Here is a 23,847-nt window from a genome sequence, read left to right as displayed (position 1 = left end):
GGGGTTGCTGGTTGTGGAGGCCTAAGAAAGTCAGGGGATAGGAACAGAGCGAGCTAGAAGGGACCTGCCGCTGAGCCCAGCCCCCCTCCCCATCTCCACCTGCCTCTTCCCGGACCTGGGCCAGGCGCCTCTCTAGGAACATGTGGTGCTGGATGACAGACAGGGATTGACCCAGGTGACCTCCTCGGTACCTTCCCCCAGAGGCTTCTTCAGGGGCATTGAGTCTGAGGAGGCCCCAGGGTGACTAGGCGCTCAACATGTGGGGTGCCAGGCCCCAGGAGGATTTCTGGCCTGTGGATAAGAAAAGGTGTTTGAACCAGGCAAAAGGGCTGATGTGTGACCCAGCCCAGCCTGGGGTCCACCTCCCTCTGGGGCAGTGGGCTGAGGGCCTAGAGGACAGTGAGTGTGGAGAGCTGCCTGTAGTTTTGCCCTTGGAGAGTGCAGGAGGGTTGTGCATATTTAAACTGTCTCCAGTGGCCTCTCCTCCCGGCAGTTTTCCCAGCCTGGGAGGTTAAAGTTACTTCCAGAATCTCACATGAGCTCTGCCCCCCGTCCCTGAGCCCCCAGGATACAGGACACCAAGGGGCCCTCCCTGCAGGCCCTGCCCCTGAACCCTCCCCATCCTGTGTCTGTGGCTGTAGTCTCCTGTCTGTGAAGGGACCCACCCAACGCTGCCACCTCCCTCTCCCTCCACCTTCTCCCCTACTCCTGCAGGGTGATTTGGGGGTGTGGTTTCGAGCTACGTACATTGTGCCGGGTGCTAGTACACAGGATGGCTAAGACCTGGCTGCCGCCCCAGGTGAAGACAAGCACCTAAATAATTACACACTGTGAGAGATGTGCTCTGGGTGGAAAGCAGCACTGGGTGCTATGGGATTGCACAGTGGGGGCCCTTCCCGGACTGGAGGGTACCTGACCTAGACTTAAAGAAAAGGGAGAGCTGGCCAGCTCACGGGATTCCAGGCACTGGGACGAGCATACGTGAAGGAGTAGTTTGGGCCGGCTAGGGTACAGCCTGCGTGCACAGAGCAGGTACACAGGCATCCCAGGGCCTCATCAGAGCCACCCACTTGCCCACAGGCTTTGGTGAAACATGGCAGAGAGCCTTGGATACCATGCAAGGGTGTAGGGGCTCCCTCTGGGAGGCAGTAGGGAGCCCGGAGGCTTCTCAAGCAGAGGGGAGGCAAGTCAGGTCTGTGTTCAGACGTATCACTCTGGCCAGTCTGGAGGCAAATGGATCAGTGTCCCTTCCCAGCTGTCCCTCCTAGGAGGGTGTTCTGACCAGGGGAAGGTGGGACATCTCTCAGGCCCTTCATTCTGCGCTCAGTGCCAATTTCTCCAAAGCCTGTGGGTCAGCAGGTGGCTCCGATGACGCCTCTGGCCCTGGCGGTGAGTGCCCCTCACAAGTCTTCATGCTCACCATTATTGCTGCCACCACGATTAACAAAGGTGACACCACCCAGAGGGGCAGCGACTTCTCGGAGCTGCCAGTGTGAGAGTTGGGACCTCCTCTTCTCAGGAAGAAGCTTCCATCATGAAACAGTTTTGAGATCACAGAGGGAGCTAATAGAGCTCCCTTGTTTGAAGAAGAACAGCTTGAGCATCCCCTGCTCACCGGGGTTGGGGGGCCACTGAGGCTGGGGTGTTTGAAGGGCCTAGAGACCTGCCCTCCTAACCGTCTGCCTCCCAGCGCCTGCCTCCCCTTCCTTGTTGGGGTACCTCCCTCTGCAGCTCACTGCATACGTGTTCCCCGGACCTTGGGTCCTGCAGAGATGCTTCGAGGTCTCTCAAGGAAAGCTGAATAGGAGGGACCAGGAAGCCCTTTCTCCACCCTCCAAGCCCAACTGTCCCCTTATCGGCTGCCCCTGTTTGCATCCCAGCATGTCACGTACTAGCTGAGCGACTTTGGGCAAGTTACTCCCAGAGCTTCAGTTTCCCCACCTGTGAAATGAGGACACTCGGACCTACTTGATAAGATTGTGAGAATTAAGTGAGGCATCGCGTTCAACAGGCACTCAGAAAACATTAGCTGCTAATGTTACGATTATTATTACCAGTCACAGGACCCAGTGATTTGCCATTTTTATCTTGTTTATCCTCCTATTCAAGACCATCTGGTAGCTTACTCTTATTATCCCCATTTTACAGATGAGGAAGTTGAGGCACAGAGGGAGGGATCAATGTAATAGAAGGCAGCTCTCTTACTGTTGTCCTTTTGCTTGGAGGAAGTATTTGAACATCTCCACCCCAGCCCTGCCCCTGCGCCCGGCCTCCGTGGGTCAGGCCCCTGGTCATCTCCTCCCACCCGCAGATATCAACGAGTGCCTGACCCTGGGCCTGTGCGAGGACTCGGAGTGCGTGAACACCAGGGGCAGCTACCTGTGCACCTGCAGGCCTGGCCTCATGCTGGACCCGTCGAGGGGCCGCTGTGTGTGTGAGTGCTGGCGGGGAGCAGGGGGTAGGGGACACGGGGAGCGAGATGGGACCCTTGGGGACCACAGGCCAGGCCCAGAGCGGAAATTGCCCCCAGCCTCCAATCCCGGGCCCAGTGTCTGCTACTCAACCTGAAACTGGGCCCAACGTACAAAAATGGGTCTGTCCCCTCCTGCTGGGACAGACAGCTGCTACCGCACTTGGGGCTTTAGGCATTTTTGGGGGGGATTTGGCAGTTTGGGATTTTCTACTCCTGTTTTCTGTCTGGCCCCTCTGTGACCTCATTCACCATGGGGGCGGGGGGTGGGGGGGGCGCGGTGTTGCCTCTGCCCTAAAATCTGGCTGAGTGGCTGCTCCTCCCAGCGCCTGCGCTTGGCGCCTGCTCACTTAGCGCAGGCCTTTCCGAAAGGGCCTGTCTGCAGTCTGAACACCGCCGCGGCCCAGCCCCGGGGCCTTTCCATAACCTTGCCGTCCCTGGTGGTTCTGCATGTGCCTCTGCGTCCGTGACCACGTACGTGTCACGAGTCGTATTAGCATCGTGTCTGTGTGTGCGTGCCTGTGTGCGTGCATGCACACCCAGGCAGCTGTTTCCACTGACTTCTGTGGGTTCCAGCAGGGAGGGGCCCAGGCTGACAGGCCCCTCGGATGGCAGAGCTGACGCCACGGCCCAGACGGGGCTTTCCTGGGGCAGTGAGGTCTGACCAGAGCTGAATAAAGCCAGTACTGACTGGCCTCTGCCAAGGGACAGCCCAGACCTGGTCGGCCACCCGGCTCAGCAGAGCTCCCTGAGGCTGGCTAAGCCCTCAGTCTGTAAACCGCAAGGTCCTGGGTCTGGGGAGACGGCAGCACGAACGTCACGCCAGCGCCACTCAGAGGGAGCACCCAAGTGAAGGGCAGACGCCGCCCAGTGTGTGTCTCCGGGCAGAGGGGACAACAGAGAGTGAGGGGCCCGGGCTGGGGTGACGTGCCAGGCTGCTCTCAGGAAGAGCTCACGGTGACAGAGACTCGTAATCAAGGCCTCCAGGGGCTTCCGGCTCTTCCTTCTCCCCACCCCACCCCCACTTCAGAGTCCTTTATCTGGCAGGCGTATTTGATGTCTGAGGTGACATATTTATTAGTGCCAGAAAGAGACCCCTCCTGCAGAGGGAAGCAGAGATGGCCCTTGTCTTCCCCTCTGTCCTTAGTATTACCCCATCCAGCCTCCTCTGATGATTCAACTCCCCAGGACAGGGAGGGGGATGGGAGAGGGATTAAGTTTCTGAGCTTTGCCCTCCTTCCTGTCACCTGACCAGGGTTAGGAGAACAGCTCCTGGGGCCCTCTGGGCTGGGAACCCCCTGATATACCCAGTGGTGTCAGCCTGGGGCTTCACGGGACCAAGCCTTCCCTACAGCATCCCAAAGGGAAGTGGCTGCTGGAGGCAAAGATTATTTTTTGTTTGGTTGATGGTTGGTTTTGTTTTTGGGGGGTGGGGCGGGGATCAAACCTGGAGACCCAGGCTCACGGACTGACCGACAACTGACCTATGTATGGAACATGACCTTTGACAAGGCCCTTTCTCACATGTCACTGTGAAGAAGGTGTATTCGTCAGGTGTCTTTGGGTTACAAGTGACAGAAACCCAACTCAAACCACCATAAGCAACAGTAATTCTTTGGTCCACACAACTAGGAGGTCTGGAGGTAGGTGTGCCTCAGGCTTGGCTGGACCCAGGCGCCCACAGTGTCTTTAGGATGTCTCTTGCTCTCTTTCTTCGGGATTGATTTCTTGTTCCTGCAAAGGTACCCACCAGACGCTTTGGGCCTACATCCTCCCAGCCTTGCAAACTCAAAAAAAAAAAAAAGGAAAATAAAAGTCATCTCTTTTGTAATAATCCAGAAACAGTCCCAAAGCCAATTATCGTCATTGGGCCTACTTATCCAGCGCCCACCCCTGACTCGGTCACCGTGACCAGGGACGTGGACTGCTCTCCTTCAACCAGGAAGTGGGGGCCAAGACTGGGGTGGGTGGATCCCACAGGAAAACAGGACACTGTTGCCAGAACATGAGGGACAGGCATCCACTGCCCACGGGATCGTCATCGTCACCCTCATTCACACATGAAGGAGACAAGGCCCAGGAGGTCGTGTAGCTCACAGTGGAGCAGGGAGTTGAACTTGGGCTGCTGGGTACCTGGCCAGGGCTCCCCAGAGTCATCAGATCTCCAGCTTCGAGTGTTGCCCTCTTCACCCCACCCTGTGTCCCCTCCTCTGGTCCTCTAAAGATTGCAGTCCCTTCCAAGGAGGCATGACCCCCTCATCTTCTGCTGAGGTAATTTATAAGAGAATCTGTAATATTCGCTATCAAAGTAGGAGCAAGGGGACAATGGTGGTGGCATTGTTATTTTGAAACCCAGCCTAGCTCACTCGCCACGGTCCACTGGATTCTGATTCGTGATTCTAGCCGTCCATCAGCCCAGTCAGCACGTACTGAGCATCTGCCTGCTGCTGACTGGTGCAGGGGGCCTGGGTTGCAAAGCTGACAGAGTCCCTGTCCTGATAGGTCCCCCTCAGGCCTTTGGTTCTCACCTCCTCTCATCTCTCCAAGGAGACTGGCTCTCAGACCCCACTGCTCCCCATCAAAGCCAGGCCCATGTCGGGCTTTGGGGATCACTTACCATTCAGTACCTGGGGACAAGTAGGCGCACCCCCATTTCCTGCTGCCAGGTTCTCCATGTGGGTGGGAGTCAGGGGTCCCCTCAAACAGGTAACACGAGGAGGTGCTGAAGCTTCCACGACAGCTATTCCGCCCAATGTTCTTGTGAGGATTTTCAGGGCCCACATTCCCAGGCTGTGACACAGGCCAAGCCAGGCCAGGCCAGTCTGAGTGCCAATGACTGGCCACTCCTCCATCCTCTGCCCTCTCTGCTGTGCTCTCCCCTCCCCCGCCACCTGCTCGGCCCCACCTGCTGTGTCTGTTGCAGCGGACAAGGCCGTCTCCATGCAGCAGGGACTGTGCTACCGGTCGGTGGGGCCCAGCGCCTGCACGCTGCCTCTGAGCCAGAAGATCACCAAGCAGATATGCTGCTGCAGCCGAGTGGGCAAAGCATGGGGCAGCAAGTGTGAGGAATGCCCCCCGCCTGGCACAGGTAACCCTCGTCCCCTTCTCAGCTCTGGCCTCCACGGGGCTTCCTCTCAGCCAGTGACCCTTTTCCCCTACGAGGACCCAACCTCAATCCGGAAGACCCTGGTCTTCCTTCCCACTCAGCTCCTTAACCCAACCTGGAGTCCCTCCGTCCTTGCTGCCACAGGAGCCTAGTCCCCCCAAGGGAGGGCAGGGAGGGCCCTGGGTTCCTGCAGGAGCAGCACCTCTCAGCGTGTCCTCTGACCACTGGCCTTGCAGAGTCCTTCAGGGAGATCTGCCCTGCCGGCCATGGCTATACCTACTCGAGCTCAGACATCCGCCTGACCGTGAGGAAAGCCGAGGAGGAGGAACTGGCCAGACCCTCGAGAGAGCAAGGGTCAAAGAGCGACGGGACTCTGCCCAAGCCAGTGGAGAGGCAGCCGCTCCGGGCGGTCACCAGCACCTGGCAGGAGGCCGAGACCATCCCTGACAAGGGTATCCGGGCTGGGGGAGATGCCTGGGGGGTTCCTCTTCCCCCTCGGATTACAACAGCTCAAAGAGCCACTGGGAGTTTATCCTGGATGCATAGCGTCTCCTCTCTGAGGCCTTAGGAAAGTGAGTTTGGAGCAGCAGCACCCAGCCCTGAGAACCTGCTCTCCCAGGCTGGCATGATAGGAACGCCTCACCCCCTTCCTCTCTCATGTGGGGTCCAGAGGTACCCACATCCCAGGGAGTTGCTGATGGAGGTGGGAGAGGTCAACAGCAGTCCCCACCCCAGCTGATCAGGCCTTTCCACCCCTGCCCCTGGCCATGCAGCGTCTGAGGCCGCTGCTTGCTGCAAGGCTTGAAGAGCTGGCGGGTGGATCCCGGGGAGCCCGGGTGCTCCCGATCCCCAGCCCTGGCCGTAGAGTCAGAGCACTGACTCCAGCTCAGCTGCCTTGGGCTCAGGAGGCATGGGGCTGGGAGGAGACTGGGCTTGTGGCACCCTGGGCAGGTGCCCTGGGGGACCATGCAGACGACATGCCCAAGTTACTGGGAACACAGCGTGCAGGAGGCCAAGCACGCATTAGGACCAGGGGAACTATGAGATGGCCAGAGCTGTGCCAGGGACCTGGAACAGACGGACAGGGAAGTCAGGACAGCCCAAGTCGTCATGGGAACTGGAAGTGTTGCCAAGCTGGCAGCAACTCCTTCCTAGAACTGTTCCCCTGGCCCGCAGCCTGGACGAGGGGTGGAGTGAATGGGTGTGACTGGGAGGCTTGGGAGGGAGGAGGTGGCGGTGCAAGGAGGTGAGTTACAGCTGGGCAGACTCAGGTGGGGTGGGACTCCTGTCACGAGAGACCTTATAGGCAGTCTGGAATCTGTGGTGGCCATTGTCCATGGGGCGGGAGGGGCAGAGGCAGGCAAGAAGAGTCTGAGATCTCTCCCCCTCTGACCTGCTGGGGACAAGGTCAGGAGGTCACAGACTGGCCTGGGTGGAGGGGAGAAGGCAGCCAGACTGTCCTCCCTCAGCTCGTGCTCTCACCTTTCCTTCCCAGGTGACTCTCAGGTTGTCCAGGTAAGTGAGTCTCCCCGCTGGGGAGCTGGGCAAGCATGGCACAGAGGGGAACCCGTGGCCACCGAGGCTACGGGCAGTATCCTGGGAGGGAGGAAAGGGAGAAGGATGGAGTGTATGGAGGATTGCACCCGGAGAGATGCTGAAGGGGGAGGGTTGAACCAAACACTCAGTTTTATCCTGAAGAAAGTAATAACTGCATCTACTGTTTAATCAAGTAGCTTGTAAGCTTTCTTGTTTGGGATGGTCTGTGGCCCCCTTCAGAAAGGAAGTAGGAACATCTCCTGCTTGGGCTGTCACTCAAGCAGATGAGGTCTAGAACTGGTTCTAGGTTGACTTCAAATCAGGTACTTTCTGAGCTTCATTTGCTTAAACCTCAACATCTCCTCTGTGAGTGGCTCATGGGGGACGTGGGGGCAGAGCTGTGAACAGCCTCAAACCACTTCACTGAGAAGTGGCGCTCCCACCCCTTCTCTGTGCCCAGGAGTCCCCTGTAAAGCACTGAGTGTTCTCCTAGAAAAACAGTCCAGAAGAGTGAATCTGCCTCTTCCCTCGCCAGTCTGCCAGTCCCTTCCCTGGCCCTGCCCCTCCCCGAACATGGTTTTCCTAACGAGCGGCTCCTCCTTCTGGAGAGCCTTGTGCCGTCTTCCCAGACCAAAGTTCCAGGTCCAGTCCTCACGGCCCTGGGCCTTGCTCCTCGTTCCCTGCCCTCCTCTGCCCATCCTCCTCCTCCTGGTCCCCAGGGTTTGTCTACCTCTGCCCATGGGCTGTGGGGAGGGCAGGTAGGGCCTGGGACCCTGGCTTCACCACACAGGCCCTGTGACTCTGGCTAGGCTAGTTAACCTCTGGAGCTTCTGTGGCTGTGTGTGAGATCACAGCATTGATACGACACTGGCTGGTGTGACACTGAGCTGGCGCGTTACATACATCGGTTCCTTTAATCATTACAGCCGACTATCCTAGGGCAGCTGAGATTAATTAGCTGTAGACAAAAGTGCCTAGCGAAACGCCCAGCACGTAGCAAACACTTATCCATTCCGGGAGAGAATGGAAAAGTGAGTGAGCGAGTGAGTGAGTTGGACGGGGAGCCTGGTAGAAGGAAGTGTTTCATGGAAATGACAGGAACTAAGAGAAACATTCTCTTATTTGTGCGCAGGCCACAGCCAGTGTTACCCGAGTACCTGCCTGGGTCCTAGGTGAGTTCCTCCTCCTATTGGCTCCCAGCTAACAGGGAAGGGCGGGGCGGAGAGACCGTCACCAACCGTCCTGTAGTGGAGTTAGTGAGTGTGGGCTGTTGCTCAGGGCTCAGATTAGATGAGGTCATGGCTGACGACGTGCCGTGAGAAGGCCATGCACCTACGGGGCTGGCTAGGCCAGCGTGACACGGTGATGCTCTGCCAGTCTGCCTACCACAGCGTGCTTTCCGCATTCCGTGTGCCGCCCAGCACATACAGGAGACCAAAGAGGAAGCACTGGCTGAAAGGTGGGCTGGTGGGGACCCCAGAGCTCTTCCCCCAGTGCCTGTCTTCCCTTGGGAACAGTTAGGGCTCTGCAGAGCCCAGCTTGGTGGTCGCTGGGGTTGGGGAGTGAGCACTGTTCCTAAGTCAGAAAGCTGGGCTTCTGCTTCCTCTGCTATAAAATGGGCACTAACACCTGCCCTGCTGCCTCCCAAGGCAGATGAGATGTTGGTGTTCATGGCAGAGCTCTGTAAACTGTAAAGTGCTTTGCAAACAAGAATGCTGAAGTGGGAACCCGAAGACCTGGCTTTGGCTCTGTGTCCAGGAAGCTAGGTAGCCTTGGACAAGTGGCCGTTTCTGCCAGCTTCGGTGTCCTCGCTTGTGAAGTGGAGCATGGGACTGGATGGGCTCTAAGGCCCAATGGGCTCTCAGGTTCTCTGGCTCTATCTGGGGCCAGGTCAAGCCTCAGGAGGCGAGGAGGCAGAAGCAGTAACCCACCTGAGGCTCCATCCCTGGAGGTGGAATAGCCCGGGGAATAGAAGGGCCGCTGCCAGCATCTCCAGAGGGAGCACTATCCCCGGTGTGGTGATGGGTGGCCAAGGGGCTGTGCCCACCTGCTCCCCCTCCCCTTTCCCCCCTAAAGAAGATGCCACAGGAAGACCAACGCCACCACTGCCTGGACCGGGGATTCCAGGGACCTGGGAAGAAGAGCCAGTGACGACCCCAACCAACATGCTCGTGACCCTGGGCCCCCCAGGTACCCGCAGCCAGCCCTGTGAGGGGTGACCACCCAGAGCCGACTCCAGGGCCTCTCGGCCAGATGAGCCCACCTGAGCTCAGTGCCCCTGGCCTCATCCCACGGAGACCACGGGGTGCCCTCATGGGCACAGGGGTCCTGACTGGAGCATGAGTCTAGCCGGGAAGGGGAAGGAGAAGGGACACCCTGGGGAGTGTCTCACTCAGAGAGCTTCCTGGAGAACCCAGGGGCCCTCCAGAGGACAGGGAGCACTAGGAGCCCCCAGGAGCCTGGCTCTTCCACTGTGACCCTGAAGCGCCTGAGCACCCTGGCAGTAGGCAGCCTCCTGCTGGTGGGGAGGGCTGACTTTTGGGGAGGGGAATTGTTCTAGTTCCCAAGGTTGTTTAACTGCCTGGGAGACCGTTCTCCCCCGTCCTGGCAGCCACAACGGTGATGGGGTGCGGTGGGGGATCCCTGGCAAACCCACCTTGCTCTGGAGTGTGCCTTCCCCAAGGCCCATTGTACGGGGATAGGCCAGGCTGGTGTTGCCTGCTGCTCCTTGTGCAAGCGTGAGCTCACACCTCATATGTGCGGGTCTTTTAACCTCATAGCCTGAGGCCACCTTGGGGGAGAGGGGTCCTTCTGGCCTTCCTCTGTCGAAGGGAGAGACCTGGAATCTGGTGGAGCAGTCCAGAGAATGTGGGGTGATGGGGGGTGTTTGTCTTCCTGGGCTTGAACCAGGGCCTCCTGCTGCCCCTGCCTGGACCTCTGTCCTCTGGGATCAGCGCCCTGCCCCTGAGCCCCCCTCCACGAGGCAGGTGGGATGAGCTGGGCAGTGGGGGTGGGGTGGGGAGGGTGCTCAGCTCAGGAGTCTGAGTCTCTGACAAGGAAAATGGACCTGGAGGCAGAAACAGAGGGGCAGGAGGGGCCGGGCCAGGCCCTGCAGCAGCTCCAGGGGGGACAGGGCGTCCCCCAACCACCACCAATAGCCTTCTGCCCGATCCCTCATCTTCCCTGTCACCCCCCAAACTCGTCCCTCTAGGAGAATATTTAGAACCTGGCTGGGGTCCCCAGGAGCCCCCAGGCTGACACTTGGAGCCAGGCCAGTGATAGGGTAGCCTACCAAACGGGCCAGTGTGCCTGTTCAATTCTGTCCAATTTAGCAAATGCTGTGCAGCCCCACTGTGCGCCATCACAGGCCACAACCAGAGCCGTTCCCTGGGTCTCCAGGGTTACTCGGGGCTGTGGGGCAGGCTGGGGGAGCCCAGGGCAAGCAGGCTTCCCGCTGAGACATCAGAGTGCACGTGGGGCTGAAAGCATCCACCATTCAGTGACTCGTCCGCTCAGCATGCTGTAAGTGCAAGGCACCTTTCTAGTGTTGGGGACAGAGTTCATAAAAGCTAGCCTCCGCCCTCTGTGCAGCCCCCGCCCTGAGTCCTGGAGAGTCGCCAAACTGTTTCTGAATTCAGTGTCTGTCTCCCCACGTTTTAGCCCACTACCGCCACCCAAGGTGGTCCTTGTTTAAATTATTTCAGCAGGTCTCTAAGGGCCCCGTGGGCCTTCCCTCCCATCCTTCTGAGCGAGAGGGCATGGCAAGACGAGTGGTCTCTCGGAGATAGCTCTGGACACACCCCACATGGCACGACGCCCTTGCTTACACGTCTCAATGTGGCACTTAAGACCCTGCCCGATTGGCCCTAGCCCCTCTCCCCTGTTCTCCTGGAAGTTCTCCCTAAGCACCCCACTCACCAGATCTGTCTGTCTGTCTGTCTGTCTGTCTAGGGGAAATTGGGCAGGATTAGGCAGGGAAAGGAATCGCTGGGCACTGGGATGAGAGCCGTGCCTGTATTCAGGGTGAGGTCAGTCTGGAGACCTCAGCAGGGCAGGCCATGGGTCATTGGAATCTGCTTGGTCTGGGTCAGAGTGATGTGCTCTTTCAAGCTCCATACTGGTAGGTCTCAGGGCCCTGGGGAACACGAGGGGCATGGGAGGGACTTACACAGGCCATGCTATATGTGTGAATGTGGAAAGGCCCAACTCAGTGTGAGATGAGGGTCCTTTGAGTCCCCCATGGCCTGCCCCCCACACTTTTCCCACCCTGCTCCACTGCCTTTGCCCATCCACTACCCTGCCATAGCCTCTGCTTTGCTCTGTCTCCAACAGATATTGACAGATGTGCCGCTGGAGCCACCAACATCTGTGGCCCCGGAACCTGTGTGAACCTCCCAGATGGATACAGATGCCTCTGTGGCCCCGGCTACCGGCTGCACCCCAGCCAGGCCTACTGCACAGGTATCCACTCTGGAGTCCGGGGCGCACTCAGTGTCAGGGGTGGGTGGGAGCTGCGCTGCTAGGGGACGGAGTCAAGAAAGAGTCCAGGCCGCAGAAGGTCCAAGTAGTGCTGGGTGGTGTGTGGGTTGAGGAGGAGTGCAGTCACTGTGGACAAACCTAACCTTAACCTTGGGGAGACCAGTCTCTGGGAGAAGCATATGACAAGTCTTCAGGACTCCAGGATAGTGGGAAGCCACCCCAGAGCTCCCCAACCGGTGCCTGAATCCCTCTGGCCTGAGTTCAGCCTAACCCTCAAACCGGCCAGCTTGCTGCCTACAGAGTGGACCGAGGCCTGCCGTCATTGTAAATTTCTCCACCAGGGCCACCCTTAGGGAGAGGTTTGGGAGCCTAGACAAATCATCATGTGTGGGCCTGATCGCCCCTGCCCCTGCACACAATATTATACAAAGGAGACACAGCCACTGTGCCTTCAAGGAGAAAGGAAGTGATCGTGGGACCACTGGGGGAGGGGCCATCGGACAGGGAGGTGTGGGACAGCTGCCCAGGCCCTTGGTGCCTGAGTGTGCCCAGTGGATGGCTTCATGGCTCCCAGCCGTAGAGATATTTCATCTCTCCAGCCCCCTGTGCTCCCTCATCCCCGCCTTGCCCCAAAGCACCACCCCCCGTCCAGCCCTTAGCACAGGCATGTTGCTGGCAGGTGCCCCAAGAAAGGCCTCCCTGACCTCCCTCCCCACCTCCCTGTGCTCAGATGACAATGAGTGTCTGAGGGACCCCTGCCTGGGAAAAGGGCGCTGTGTCAACCACGTGGGCTCCTACTCCTGCCTCTGCTACCCTGGCTACACACCGGACACCTCAGGGACCACGCAGGGATGCCAAGGTAAGCCCTTGCCCTTGGGATGGGCACAGGACCCCACCGAGAGTGTAGAAATGGAAGTGGATCCAGGCACTCTGTCCCAACTCTGCAGTGCAGGGGTACAGGGGCCCAGGGGTACAAACCCCGGGCTCAGAGCTGGACTTTGGGGGAAGCCAACCCACTCTGACACTGAGCTCGAGAGGCACAGATCCAAAAAGCAGCAATACTCACAAAGGCTTCGGGGACTGTGGCTGAAGTCAAGAGCGTGAGGGTCCAGGGACATGGCTGGAGAGGAGGACTAAAAGCCGGGTCCCCCATTCTGAGTGACAAGGAGAAGCTTTCATTTAGAGAAAGGAGGGTGACCCGGGAGGCCGCTGGCTGGGACCCCCGGCAGACGGGGGAGAAAATAGGCCCCTGTGAGAAGAGCACTTATTCCGGCTGGCACCGGCCTAGGTGTTTTATTTATGAAGCTCACCATCCCGACCCCATGCAACAGAAATCCTTATGCCCACTTCATAGTTCAGTACATGGGGCTCAGAGAGGTGAACTGAAACACCCAGGGACCTCACACCTGGTTGTGGCAGACCTGGGAACAGAATCAAAGCCGTTTGGGCCCTAAAGCGTGGCTTGCTTCTATCAACACACTCCCTTACATGTGAAGTGAAGGACTGGAGGGGGCAGAGGGTACTGCAGGGAAAGGGAGCCGTTTCTGCCAAGAGCGGAGTAGTGGCCAGGCCCAGGAATAACGATAAATCCGGTGTGACTGGAGCGTGGGGTCTGTGCAGGAAGTGGCAGGGGCTCAGGCCAGTTGTGAAGTGTCTCGAGTGCCAGCCTGAAGTGCTTGGACACTGTCCCACGGCCAGCGGCAGCCAGTAGAGATCTGGAAGCAGAGAATGGCGATTCAGTCAGCTGGCCGTCAGGGAAGTGACTCGGGCAACAGTGCTCCCAACAAGCTGGAGTTGGCGAGGGCAGAGGCTGAGGGCAAGGGGCTTCTCCAGGCTTTGCAGCCTTGGCCGGTGTTGCGGGCAGAGGCACTGCTCTCTGCTGGCCCAGCCCTGGGCGCTGGCCTGGGGCCAGCAGTGGCTGCTGCAGGGAGTGGCGTTGCTGGGACTGGCCCAGGCGAGGCGTTCTGCTGTGTGCCAGCCTGGGTGTCCGGGGTGTCTCTGCCAGACCCAACAGTTGGGAAGGAGGGAGGGGAGCTCAAGGTCAGCTGTCAGTACTTCTGCCATGGGGTCTGGCTGCCACCTAGCGAGGCCTTACCCAGGATCACATCCACTGTCTAAATTTTACTAGTCTCATAAAACAATATCTCATTATTTTAGTTCATTAATTTACAGTTTCCAGGATTCAGATGATATAATTGATTAATATGAGTTATTTGACTATTACATAGTTTGAATGAGTTGCTTTATTAAGTGTGAGTATCTCTTCGTAAGTTAGCCTTCGGGTTTCCTTACCTGGAAATTGCTTCGTCCTGCCTTTTGCTCAGTTTTCCAGTGGGGTTGCTGGTTTTTCTCGTGGCTCTCTTGGAGCTCCTTATGTATTCCAGATACTTGCCTGGGCTTAGGTACTGCATCTCTCCCATTTCGTCCTCTGTCCGTTATTCTCATGCCTTTTTTTAAATAGAAATCTTTAATGTTGATGTGTTGCAATTCACCTTTGTGTCTTATGTTTATGCTTTTGGGGCTTTAAGAAGTTCTTCCCCACCCTTGAGTCACAGAGATATCCTCCTGCATGTTCTTTCATTAAGGTTATAGTTTCGCCTTTCAGGGCACGTTTGCCTCAGGTGGAGCCCACCTTTGCAAGCGTGCTAAAAGCCAGGCTTTTTCTACTTCCGCTCTTCTCCACAGAGCGCCTCAGTTTTCCCAGCCTCATCTATCAGGCTGTATCCTGGCCCCGCCAGTTTGTGGGTCCTTTATCGAGTTTGCAAACATGGCTCTGCCTCTGAGTTCCCTGTTCTCACCCATTGGGATTAGCGCTTCCAAAGTGAGGACCAGTTGTTTCAGAATTGCCCGGAGAGTTATTAAAAGGCAGGTTCCTGGGCCCGGGCAGTACTGCTGGGTCAGAATCTGCAGGTGGAGGCCCAGGAGCACGCACTTCACCCCTTCCGCCCGGGACTCCGCTGTGCACCGAGGGGTCATGGAGTGCTGCTCGAGGAAAACTCTGTCCCTAAGCAAATGATTGTTATTCCATTCATGCAGTGTGCACTTTCGGGAGTTCTGTGCTGGACACGGGGGGTCACTGGGATACTAAGGCACATTCTTGACAGTCGAGGAGGAAAAAAGAGAGTAAATGAGCAGTTACTGTTAGGGGCTGGGTCCTCAGGGAACCCTGGGAAGGGGCGTGGGGGTTGAGGGGACAAGTGACTCACCTGAGAGATGAGTAGGAGGTAGCCAAGCAGGTGGGAAGCCACTCCAGGCAAGGAGTCAGCTTGTGCAGCGGCTCCTCCTGTGGCTGAGGCTAGGGGGTAAGTGGGAGGCAGGAACTGAGGTGAGAGACTTAGGCAGGGGGCGGCTCTTGAAAGACCTTACATGCCAGACCTTACATGCCTTACATGCCAGGATTTTATGGGGTTGGTTTAAAATAATAATAATAATAGTAGTAATAATAATAGCAGCAGTTGACATTTCTTCAGTGTCTACCTTGTGCCAGGCAGGCCCTGAGCTAAACTCTTCACCTGGATTATCTCACTTAATCTGCACAAGGGCTCTGTGAGGTGTTTGAACCAGTCAGTGCTGGGGGTGGGGGTGAAGCAGAGTCCTCCATTAATTCAACTGTGGGGCGGGGAGTGTGGCGGGGCCAGAGCGACCTAGAGTTGGTCAGTAGACCCAGCCTTTGAAATGGGAGCACTCTGCTGGCCGTCAAACTGAGCAGAGGCATTTGTGTGAACGAGGACTTAGAGGCCGGATCAGTGGGGATCAGCAAATCTAGCAAGACGGAGGCCAGGTGGTGAACCCTGGTGGGGGTTCAGCAAGGGAGTGCCATGACCAGGGTTGAGCCATCACGGGGCACCCGCATGCTTTGGAACAATGGAATAAACCTCCCTGACAGTTCCTCAGCTGCCTGACACGCTGTCTCTCGCTTGCTGCTTAATCCCTGACCTTTCAGAAGGCCTGTAAGGGCTCTAGCACCAGACCCGTACAGGGGGGTGTGTTGGGAGGGAGACTTTGTTGGCTTCTTCAGGTCACGCCGTACGGACTCGCCTCCTGACCTCAAGACCAGCCCTTGCACTGTGGTGAGGAGACAGCTGTGAGGGTCCGTCCCCATGGGCCCCCAAAATTAGCCTCACTGGGAGAAAGAGACTGAGGGGTTTGCAGGGGCCGGAGCTAGGTCAGTCCCAGATCTGGCATAGAAGCCCCCTGCCAATCATGGCCGCAGCAAGAGTGCCTGTCCTTCCTGGGCTTCAGCATGGGTGTCCTTGTCCTTGGCTTCTGAAGGGGTATCCCAGGACCTCTTGCAGGGCTGGCCCCAACTCGGGCCTTTTCCCTGTGTTTGCAGACATAGACGAGTGTGAGCAGCCAGGGACGTGCCATGGGGGAAGATGCACCAACACAGAGGGCTCCTACCACTGCGAGTGTGACCAGGGCTACATCATGGTCAGGAAGGGACACTGCCAAGGTAAGGAATCAGGTGCTGCCCCACCATCTCCCCATGCACTGATTGTCCCCAACGCCTCTTCCAACTTGTCCCTGACCGGGCCCCTTGATGCTGAGCCTGCTCCACCTGGGAATATTGAGCCCTTCCATCCCTTCTGAGGTATTTTGGCATCCCGTCTGCCCCCTGAAGCTGAGAACACAAGCAACTTCATGTGCACGAGGCCCCGAGAACATCCCTCTGTACGCCTGTGCCCCTCACTGTGAGTTGCGGTGCTCTCCTTGTGCAGAGAGGAGTCGCTCTATCTGGGAGGTACCTGGGGCCTCAACTTGGCCTTCTTGCCAAAGCGTTCAGGCTGTGAGCTCGTTAGGACTGGACCATATCCTAGATGACCGATAATAATGGTGTGTTGGACACCACCAACAAATTCTAGCTGAATGAATGAACGAATGAACGTGCCCTGCTCCTTGCCGTGACACTGCCAGCTGGCTTGAACTGACCACTATTGTGCCACCTTCTGGCAGCTCTGCCACTGCCACCTCCCTGCCAGGCTGGGGTATCAAATGCAAGAGCTGGCTGGGGTTGTAGGACAGAAAACTCTGTCTGTACTCCCCATGTGTCACCTTCCCCTCCCCAGTGGCTCCCTTGTGGCACTCCGCCTTTAAGACTCAAGCCCAAGTGATCAAAGGTAGAACCCCTTGTTTTCAATAGCATGGTGGAGCCAACAGCCTGGTGTCTCCAGGAAAATGGAGAGTGAAGGGAGTTGGCAGTTGGCCGGTGCCTACCACGTGCCAGGTACTGTGCTAGACACCTGAGGGATCACGGCATTTAAGCATCACAGCATTATGAGTTTGACCTTAGGCATTATCAAAAAGGAAAGCAAAACTATAGAAAAGGAACCAAGCAAACACCGGGACATTAGAAATATCTGATTTACCCTGACCAGCGCGTGTCAGGGCGCAGGCTGTGGCGGAGACAGGCCTGGATTCGGCCCCTGTCTCAGTATCTGAACACGGAACCATCGTGCCCATGTCAGGGCTCCCATGAGGACTGAATATCTGTGCAACAGGCATGTGCAGACCCTCCACAACACGGGGAGATGTTACTATCCGACAGCCCCGCTCTTTTTCACTTCTGGATGCCCCCATGCCCAGACCATGCCTCTGGACCGTCCCCTTCCCTTCCGGAGGAAAGGCTCCAGGCACACACCTCGGCTGGGGGGTCAGCCTGAGTTCCTGGCCCAGGACAGACGCCTGAATCTGTTGAAAGAAAGACTGATGCAGCCTGCACATTTCTCCAGGTTTCCATCGGCAACCACAGCCCCGGCCCGTCACTCCAGGAGCCCAGTCAGTTTCCTCTCCCTCTTTCTTCTTTTTCCAGCTAAGAAACCACTCTTTCCACTTAAACTCAAAGCTCTGGTGAAAGGCCTGAGTGGTCTGGACAGCAGCCCATCCAAAGTCTCAATGGCACGTCTGTCGTACCGGGACTCTGGGCTCTGACGGAAAGGGGTGAGATTCCCCTGTAGACTGCCGGGGCCTTGCAGTCCCCCACCCACATCCAAGGCCACCTGAGCTTCTGGCTCCTGACTGAGCACCCTCCCCACCCTGTGCTCTCACGAGGAACAGAGGCAGGCACCCTGCCATTTCCTCCTGCAAAGGCGAAGCGCTCATTCTCCCGGTGTGGAGGGCAGGTTGGCGAGCTGGTCCCTGGAGTGACTGTTTCCATGGATCTTCTGGGGTCTCTTCAGCAGCCTCACACCAAGAGGGTGTGAAGTTTTAGTCACACGGTCTTACTGATCCACAAACATTTGCTGAGCGCCCACTGTGTCCCAGCCATGCGCCGGAATACAGGAGTATAGATCCTCTAGCTCCCACCCTCACGCCCTGGGTGAAACCTGCCCAAACCACCATGATCTTAGATTGAAATTCAAACCCGACACTAGACAGAAAAGTCTGGCCCTACTCCAGGCACCAGAGGGCTGGTGGAACAGCCTCAGGATATCTGGTGAGAGTGGAGTCAGTGCCTTTAACAGGCACTGGTTAGATGTGGCATCCACTTCATGCAGATTCTCTATCTGGCTCCTTTGGTTTGCTTTGCCTAATGGCTCCCATTCAGAAGAGGCCCTCCCTGGCTCAGGTGGAGAGAGTAAGGGCCTCTTAGCTCTTCTGCCCTCCCTCCCCGACCTGCTGACAGACCACTCACGTGTGGTAATCGTGGCAATCGCTGGCTGGGGCTCTGAGGAAGGAGGCCAGCAGCAGCTTGCCGGGACAGACAAGGTTATGGTGCATGAACAAACAGCCCCAATCTTAGTGACTTAGAACACAGCAGAGTTTTTAAAAAAAATTTTATAAGAGTTTATTTGAGCCAGACTGATGACATGTGCTGGGAGCAAGATTGCAAATGCTCCCAGAACAGAGCAAACTTTATATCGGACCAATGCCACATGTTTCTCACAGGTCAGCTGGGTGTCCTGCCCCGTTTCGTAGCTCTAGAACCAGGCTAAAGGAACGGCCAGCATCTCGTATGTGACCAGTCTCTGGAAGAAAGAAAAAGCACTCTGCAGCATTACACACAATTCAGTGCTTTGTCCCTAAATCACACAGGTCTAGTCCCCTGGCCCCACCCAATCACAAGAGACCAGGAGGCAGACACAAGCCCACCATGGCCCAGAAAGAGCTGGAATATTTAGTGAACAGCATTAGGACCCCAAGCCCCTAACCCCCAGCATAAGGCACTTCGTGCACCACCTCTACAGATGTGCCCAGAGAGTTTGGGGCAGGACAGACCTCAGGGTTTTGTGCTGCTGGCAAATCTGACCTTCTTCCTATGCTGCCTCATCTCTGCAAGAGAGGTCCAAAGACTTCATTTTTTTCCCCAGTGTGATCTTAGACGGGGATCCTCGCCTCCTCCTTGTTCTTCTTCATCCCCCAAAGTCTTGCCTTCCTGAAGCAGGGATTGCTTATCATTCCCAGCAGCTCTGCCCAGCCTCCTTCTGGTACCTCGGCCTGGACCACCAGGCCATGGGGCTGGCTACTGTCCCTCGGTGGCCGAAGTGGTGGTCTTCACTCCCTCCATCTCTGTCTCCTTCTCTCTAGGTCTGTCTTTACAGAAACCCTTACGATAGTTTCCCTTGGTGTCACCACACCCAGCAAGGGGCTCTTGGCCTCCCTCTTTCCAGAGATGAGCCTTATCTCCATGTCTCCAGGGCTACCTTGGAGTTCTGAATATCTCCTTGCAGGTACCCACCTGACTAACCACCTGCCCTGTGAATGTCTCCCTCTTCTTCTGGACCTTCGGGATGAAATTTTGGTCTTGAGAGGCCCGGTTCCCTGGACCAGAGGGCTTTCATGCGTCCTGTCTCCTGCAGACCAAGCAACCTCAGGGGAGACTCATTTGCTCCCCACACTGCAGGGCGCATTTCCTGTTCTATGATGACATCCTCTGGCTTTAGTCCCTTGGCGGAAAGCCTGTGTTCTGACCCATGGCCCTGCCTCCTTCATCTCCTCCATGGAGCTGAGTAGGTCTTCCTCCTGAGCAGTAGGGCCTCTGGGTCTGCAAAAATGGGCAGACTTCCTCCAAGACAGTGACAATGACCCATTTAGGGAGAATAAACCCCCCTGTTTCCTCTGGCACCCAGTCAACCTGTGTGTCATGAGTGGGAGCCTTGACACCGGGCTGGAGGGACATAGTGTCCTCCTGCAGCCCCAGCCCAGAGCTCTGTCCCTGTGGGATGACCTTCTTAACTCAGCCAAGGACTGCCCCTGGGTCCTGGGATGTGGACTCCCCACGATGCTAGGTCACATCAGGGAGATCCCCACGAGCAGTACCTGGAAGCGAGAGCACCATCCTCCTCCTCATTGTCTCTCTGCCAGGACTGCTGCTCCCCTCCCTCCTGGGTCCCCTCTTCCCCTGTTCATCCAGGTGGTGCTAGGGCTTGTCCTTTCTGGCTGACTTTCCTGGATCTCACCAGATTGGGTGCTGGGAGCTCTACACGGTCCTTGGCTGGAAGAAGTCTTCTCTGTAGCAGAGAGACCTTACCAGTGTCCGCCCTCAGCTCCGCATCAGCCTCAGGGCTGGTCTTATCCACATCCAAGACTGGGGGTCATCATCAGTCCCCATTTTCTGGTGCAGGAAGTCCATTTTGCCTTTGTCACCCAGCTGGTGATCTATTCTGGGGCCTGTTGTGCCAAGCACATACAATCCCAGTAATTGTCCCACTTGTAAAAAAACCAAAAACAATAAATCAGGGAGACACAAAGGCCATTCCCACCAGTCCAGCTCACAAAGTGGCACTCCCTCACCCTCCCACAGCTAGCGGCCACCACGGCCTCTCACACCCACCCAGGGAATGGCCCTTTCTAAAGTTCTTCCATCTCTCTTTGTCCAGGACAGTGGGTGGGAGGTGGAGTTGGGAACACAGACAACGCTCACTTTTTCCTACTTTCCATCCCCACAGAAGCTGACATTCCTCCCTCTCCCCAACCAAGGGCAGGGTCAAGGATTTGCTTCCTCACAGACCTACCCATGTGCTGTGGTTCCCAGGGATGACCAAGGGAGGGGTTGTTGTTTTGCAGATATCGACGAATGCGGTCACCCTGGCACCTGCCCTGATGGGAAATGCGTCAACTCCCCCGGCTCCTACATTTGCCTGGCCTGCGAGGAGGGCTACAGGGGCCAGAGCGGGAGCTGTGTAGGTGAGGGCTGCTCGCCAAGGCCCTGAGAGGACTGTTTGGCCTTGGGACCTCTGGTTGAGCCCACACACAGGGAGAGAAAGAGGCGGGCAGAGGGAAGTGGTTTGGAGGCCATTGTCCTTCGAGATCCCGCTGGGTCCCCAGATGACGCTGGGCATGAGATGGGTGTGCGTCAGTTACTGATGCTCTGCTCTCTGAATCAGCTAGGGTGGGGACCACTTTGGCTCCTTGGTCATATCCAAGGTCCCAGAAGCTTCTGTGGCTGGATCCTTCTGGGTAGAGTAAAGTGCCAAGCATCTTAGGAGGAAGCTGAGTCCAGTGGTGTGAGCTAGCAGCTGGGCCCTGCTGGGGTTTCCTGGAAGGAGGGGTCTCCTGCCCCTTTGCATCCCAACAGCAGTGTCTAAACAGCGATGCCTAACGGAACAATGGGCGTTCTCCCTCCTTGGAAGGCTGCGTGTCCGCTGTAGGAAGAAGTGCTTTCCCCACAGCCCCCGCAGGAGGAAGGGCCCGGGTTCAGAATGCCAGGAGGGGCTGACTCGTGAATAGATGCTTTGAGGCTTTGGAGAGGGCAGACCTTTCCCAGGCCCTTGACAGTGCCCTTCAGCCACCCAGGCCTAGCTTGGCCTTTCTCGGCCTTGCCAACTCACTTCTTAACGCTGCTTGTGAAGCTGGGAATGTGAGATCGTACCAGTTTGGTTGGCAGGTAGGAAGCCAGAGAGGTTCAGGACCATGGTTAGTTGAGTCAAGGGTCTTGGACACTTCACTCTAGGTGTCCTTGGATGGGCCACCCCAGCCCCAGGGCTGAGGGACCTGGCCCCCTTTTCTCGGTGTCACTGGAGAGAGATGAAGTGCACCCAGTGGGAAAGGGCGTCCTGTGCTGCCTGGGACCAGGATGTGGGGCCAGGAGCAGGGTGACCTTATGGCCTGCCCCGGGGAGCCGGTGGGTCCTCGGAGGGGTGATTCCTTGGCCTCATAATGGAGACGCTCTAAGCCTAATGGAGGGGGCTGCATGAAGGAGAGGAGGCCAGCTGCCATCCTAGGCTTCTCTCCCACAGATGTGAATGAGTGTCTGACCCCCGGGCGCTGCGCCCATGGAAGGTGCAGCAACCTGGAGGGCTCCTTCAGATGCTCTTGTGAGCAGGGCTACGAGGTCACCTCGGATGGGAAGAGCTGCCAAGGTACAGAGATGCTGAAGCACCCTTCCTCCACAGCAAACCAGCCTGCCGCTCCTCCCCGTGCGTGCACTCCTGACCCGCCCTGGTCCCACAGCCCTAACCCCGCTGACCCAGACCATCGCTGCCAGACCCGTCCTCCCCACTGTCCCATGCACCTGTCAGTCCTGGCCTGTCTATCCTACAGAGTCCCACACAGGACTCAATGGCCTGTTTCAGATGTCAACGAGTGTGCCAGCCGGGCCTCATGCCCCACAGGCCTCTGCCTCAACACCGAGGGCTCCTTCGCCTGCTCGGCCTGCGAGAGCGGGTACTGGGTGAATGAAGACGGCACTGCCTGCGAAGGTAACCCGGTGGGGGGCGGTTGGCAGAGAGGGACTGAGAATATGATATAGGCCCTCTTACCTTCCAAAGAGCCCTCCGTTTGTCCCCTAGCTTTGGGCTAGTGCTGAGGGTCTCCAGGCTAGGCTAGAGCACCCTAACCACGGACTAGGCCCCAAGGAGAGCTTCTGTTGTCATAATCCCCAAGTTTAGAGGTGAAGACAGGAAGAAAGGGGAGCCACAGAGACAAGAGGGAAGCTTACAGTGGAGAGAGTCTTGCAAGCTCGGACAGAAAGACAAGGGGTGTGGCAGGTTCCTGCCTCGCCAGGCGGAGGAAGCCCTCCGAGCCCCCAGGTGACCACCCCTGTCTGCCCCAGACCTAGACGAGTGCGCCTTTCCGGGAGTCTGCCCCTCAGGAGTCTGCACCAACACTGCCGGCTCCTTCTCCTGCAGGGCCTGTGACCAGGGCTACCGGCCCAGCCCCCAGGGCCACACCTGTGAAGGTAAGAACCGCTGAGGCAGATGAGGGAGGCTAACCCATCACAGTTACAGAAGGGAGTGCCAGGACACAGCTGGGGCCGTGCCTGGACCAGGGGCCCCTCTGTCCACCTCAGATGGTGGGCTCACCATGGACACCTACAGATCTGGGTCTAGGGGCCGACGAGCCAGCTCCTGGGCCTTGTCCCAGATGGGCTAAATGAACCTCTGTCGGGGGGTGGGGAGGAGCTTGGGATCTGCTTTCTAACAAGCTCCCCAGAGGTTCCTCATAAGGGTGGCACTGGAACCGTTTTTGAAAAATGCTGGCCTCTACCAGGGAATCTCAGGCCAGCTTGAAGGATCTAGTTTCCCTTACCTTCTCAGGTTGTGTGTGTTTCCTTGGTTTGTTTCTCATTTGTTTCCCACTGCTTCTCAGGAAAACCTAAGCCGTCTCAGTCATGAGGGCAGTGGGGTTTGGCCATCCCAGGCCAGGGTTGCTGAGAGATGCTGAGCATCCCCAAGGTGGACACTGCAGGGGCAGCTGGAGAAGCCCAGCCAGGAGGCAGGGGAGCCCGCTGGGCTGGGGCAGAAGTCGGGGGGAGCTCCAGACATTTAGCTCCCCGCAGGCTTCCTTACACAAGCTGTGCTGCTCTGTAAGGGGACGATGTCTCTTTGGGGCCAGGCTCCCCAGACAGGGGACAGGCCCCCCGGCGACCTCCCCCACTGGGTCCTGTCCTTGGGAGGTGCTGCCATCGGCCTCCTTCCTCCTGTGTGGCCCTGCAGATGTGGATGAGTGCGAAGACCTCCAGAGCACCTGCCTGGGAGGGGAGTGCAAGAACACGCCTGGCTCCTACCAGTGCCTGTGTCCCCTGGGCTTCCAACTAGCCAATGGCACTGTGTGTGAGGGTGAGTGGCCCAGGCCCCCCAACTGGGGACTGTGTGGGGAGGCAGGGATATCCCCCAGGAGACACCACGGCCTGTCTTCCCCCTGCAGATGTGAACGAGTGCATGGGAGAGGAGTACTGCGCGCCCCACGGCGAGTGCCTCAACAGCCACGGGTCCTTCTTCTGTCTCTGTGCACCCGGCTTTGTTAGTGCCGAGGGAGGCGCCAGCTGCCAGGGTGAGAAGCCAGCTTGGCCACATCCACTTGTCAGCAGCAGAGGGTG

General features: G+C 57.5%; 1 protein-coding gene across 3 annotated transcripts in view; it reads left to right on the top strand.

The window, feature by feature from the left end:
• LTBP2 (latent transforming growth factor beta binding protein 2) overlaps nt 1-23,847 on the top strand; it is an 89,212-nt gene that overhangs the window by 55,037 nt on the left and 10,328 nt on the right. For all 3 annotated transcript variants that reach the window (XM_053927752.1, XM_053927751.2, XM_024568352.4), the window contains exons 10-24: nt 2,312-2,434; nt 5,394-5,558; nt 5,813-6,028; nt 7,072-7,091; nt 8,245-8,284; nt 9,189-9,302; nt 11,445-11,573; nt 12,322-12,450; nt 15,925-16,044; nt 20,595-20,714; nt 21,767-21,889; nt 22,103-22,228; nt 22,582-22,707; nt 23,465-23,587; nt 23,676-23,801. In XM_053927752.1, coding sequence (XP_053783727.1) covers nt 2,312-2,434; nt 5,394-5,558; nt 5,813-6,028; nt 7,072-7,091; nt 8,245-8,284; nt 9,189-9,302; nt 11,445-11,573; nt 12,322-12,450; nt 15,925-16,044; nt 20,595-20,714; nt 21,767-21,889; nt 22,103-22,228; nt 22,582-22,707; nt 23,465-23,587; nt 23,676-23,801 — 1,800 coding nt within the window. The remainder of the gene's footprint in view (nt 1-2,311; nt 2,435-5,393; nt 5,559-5,812; nt 6,029-7,071; nt 7,092-8,244; nt 8,285-9,188; nt 9,303-11,444; nt 11,574-12,321; nt 12,451-15,924; nt 16,045-20,594; nt 20,715-21,766; nt 21,890-22,102; nt 22,229-22,581; nt 22,708-23,464; nt 23,588-23,675; nt 23,802-23,847) is intronic.

This window comes from Desmodus rotundus, chromosome 7, assembly GCF_022682495.2.
Source record: "Desmodus rotundus isolate HL8 chromosome 7, HLdesRot8A.1, whole genome shotgun sequence".
Taxonomy (NCBI): Eukaryota; Metazoa; Chordata; class Mammalia; order Chiroptera; family Phyllostomidae; genus Desmodus; species Desmodus rotundus.
This window is presented reverse-complemented; position numbering and strand designations above follow the sequence as displayed.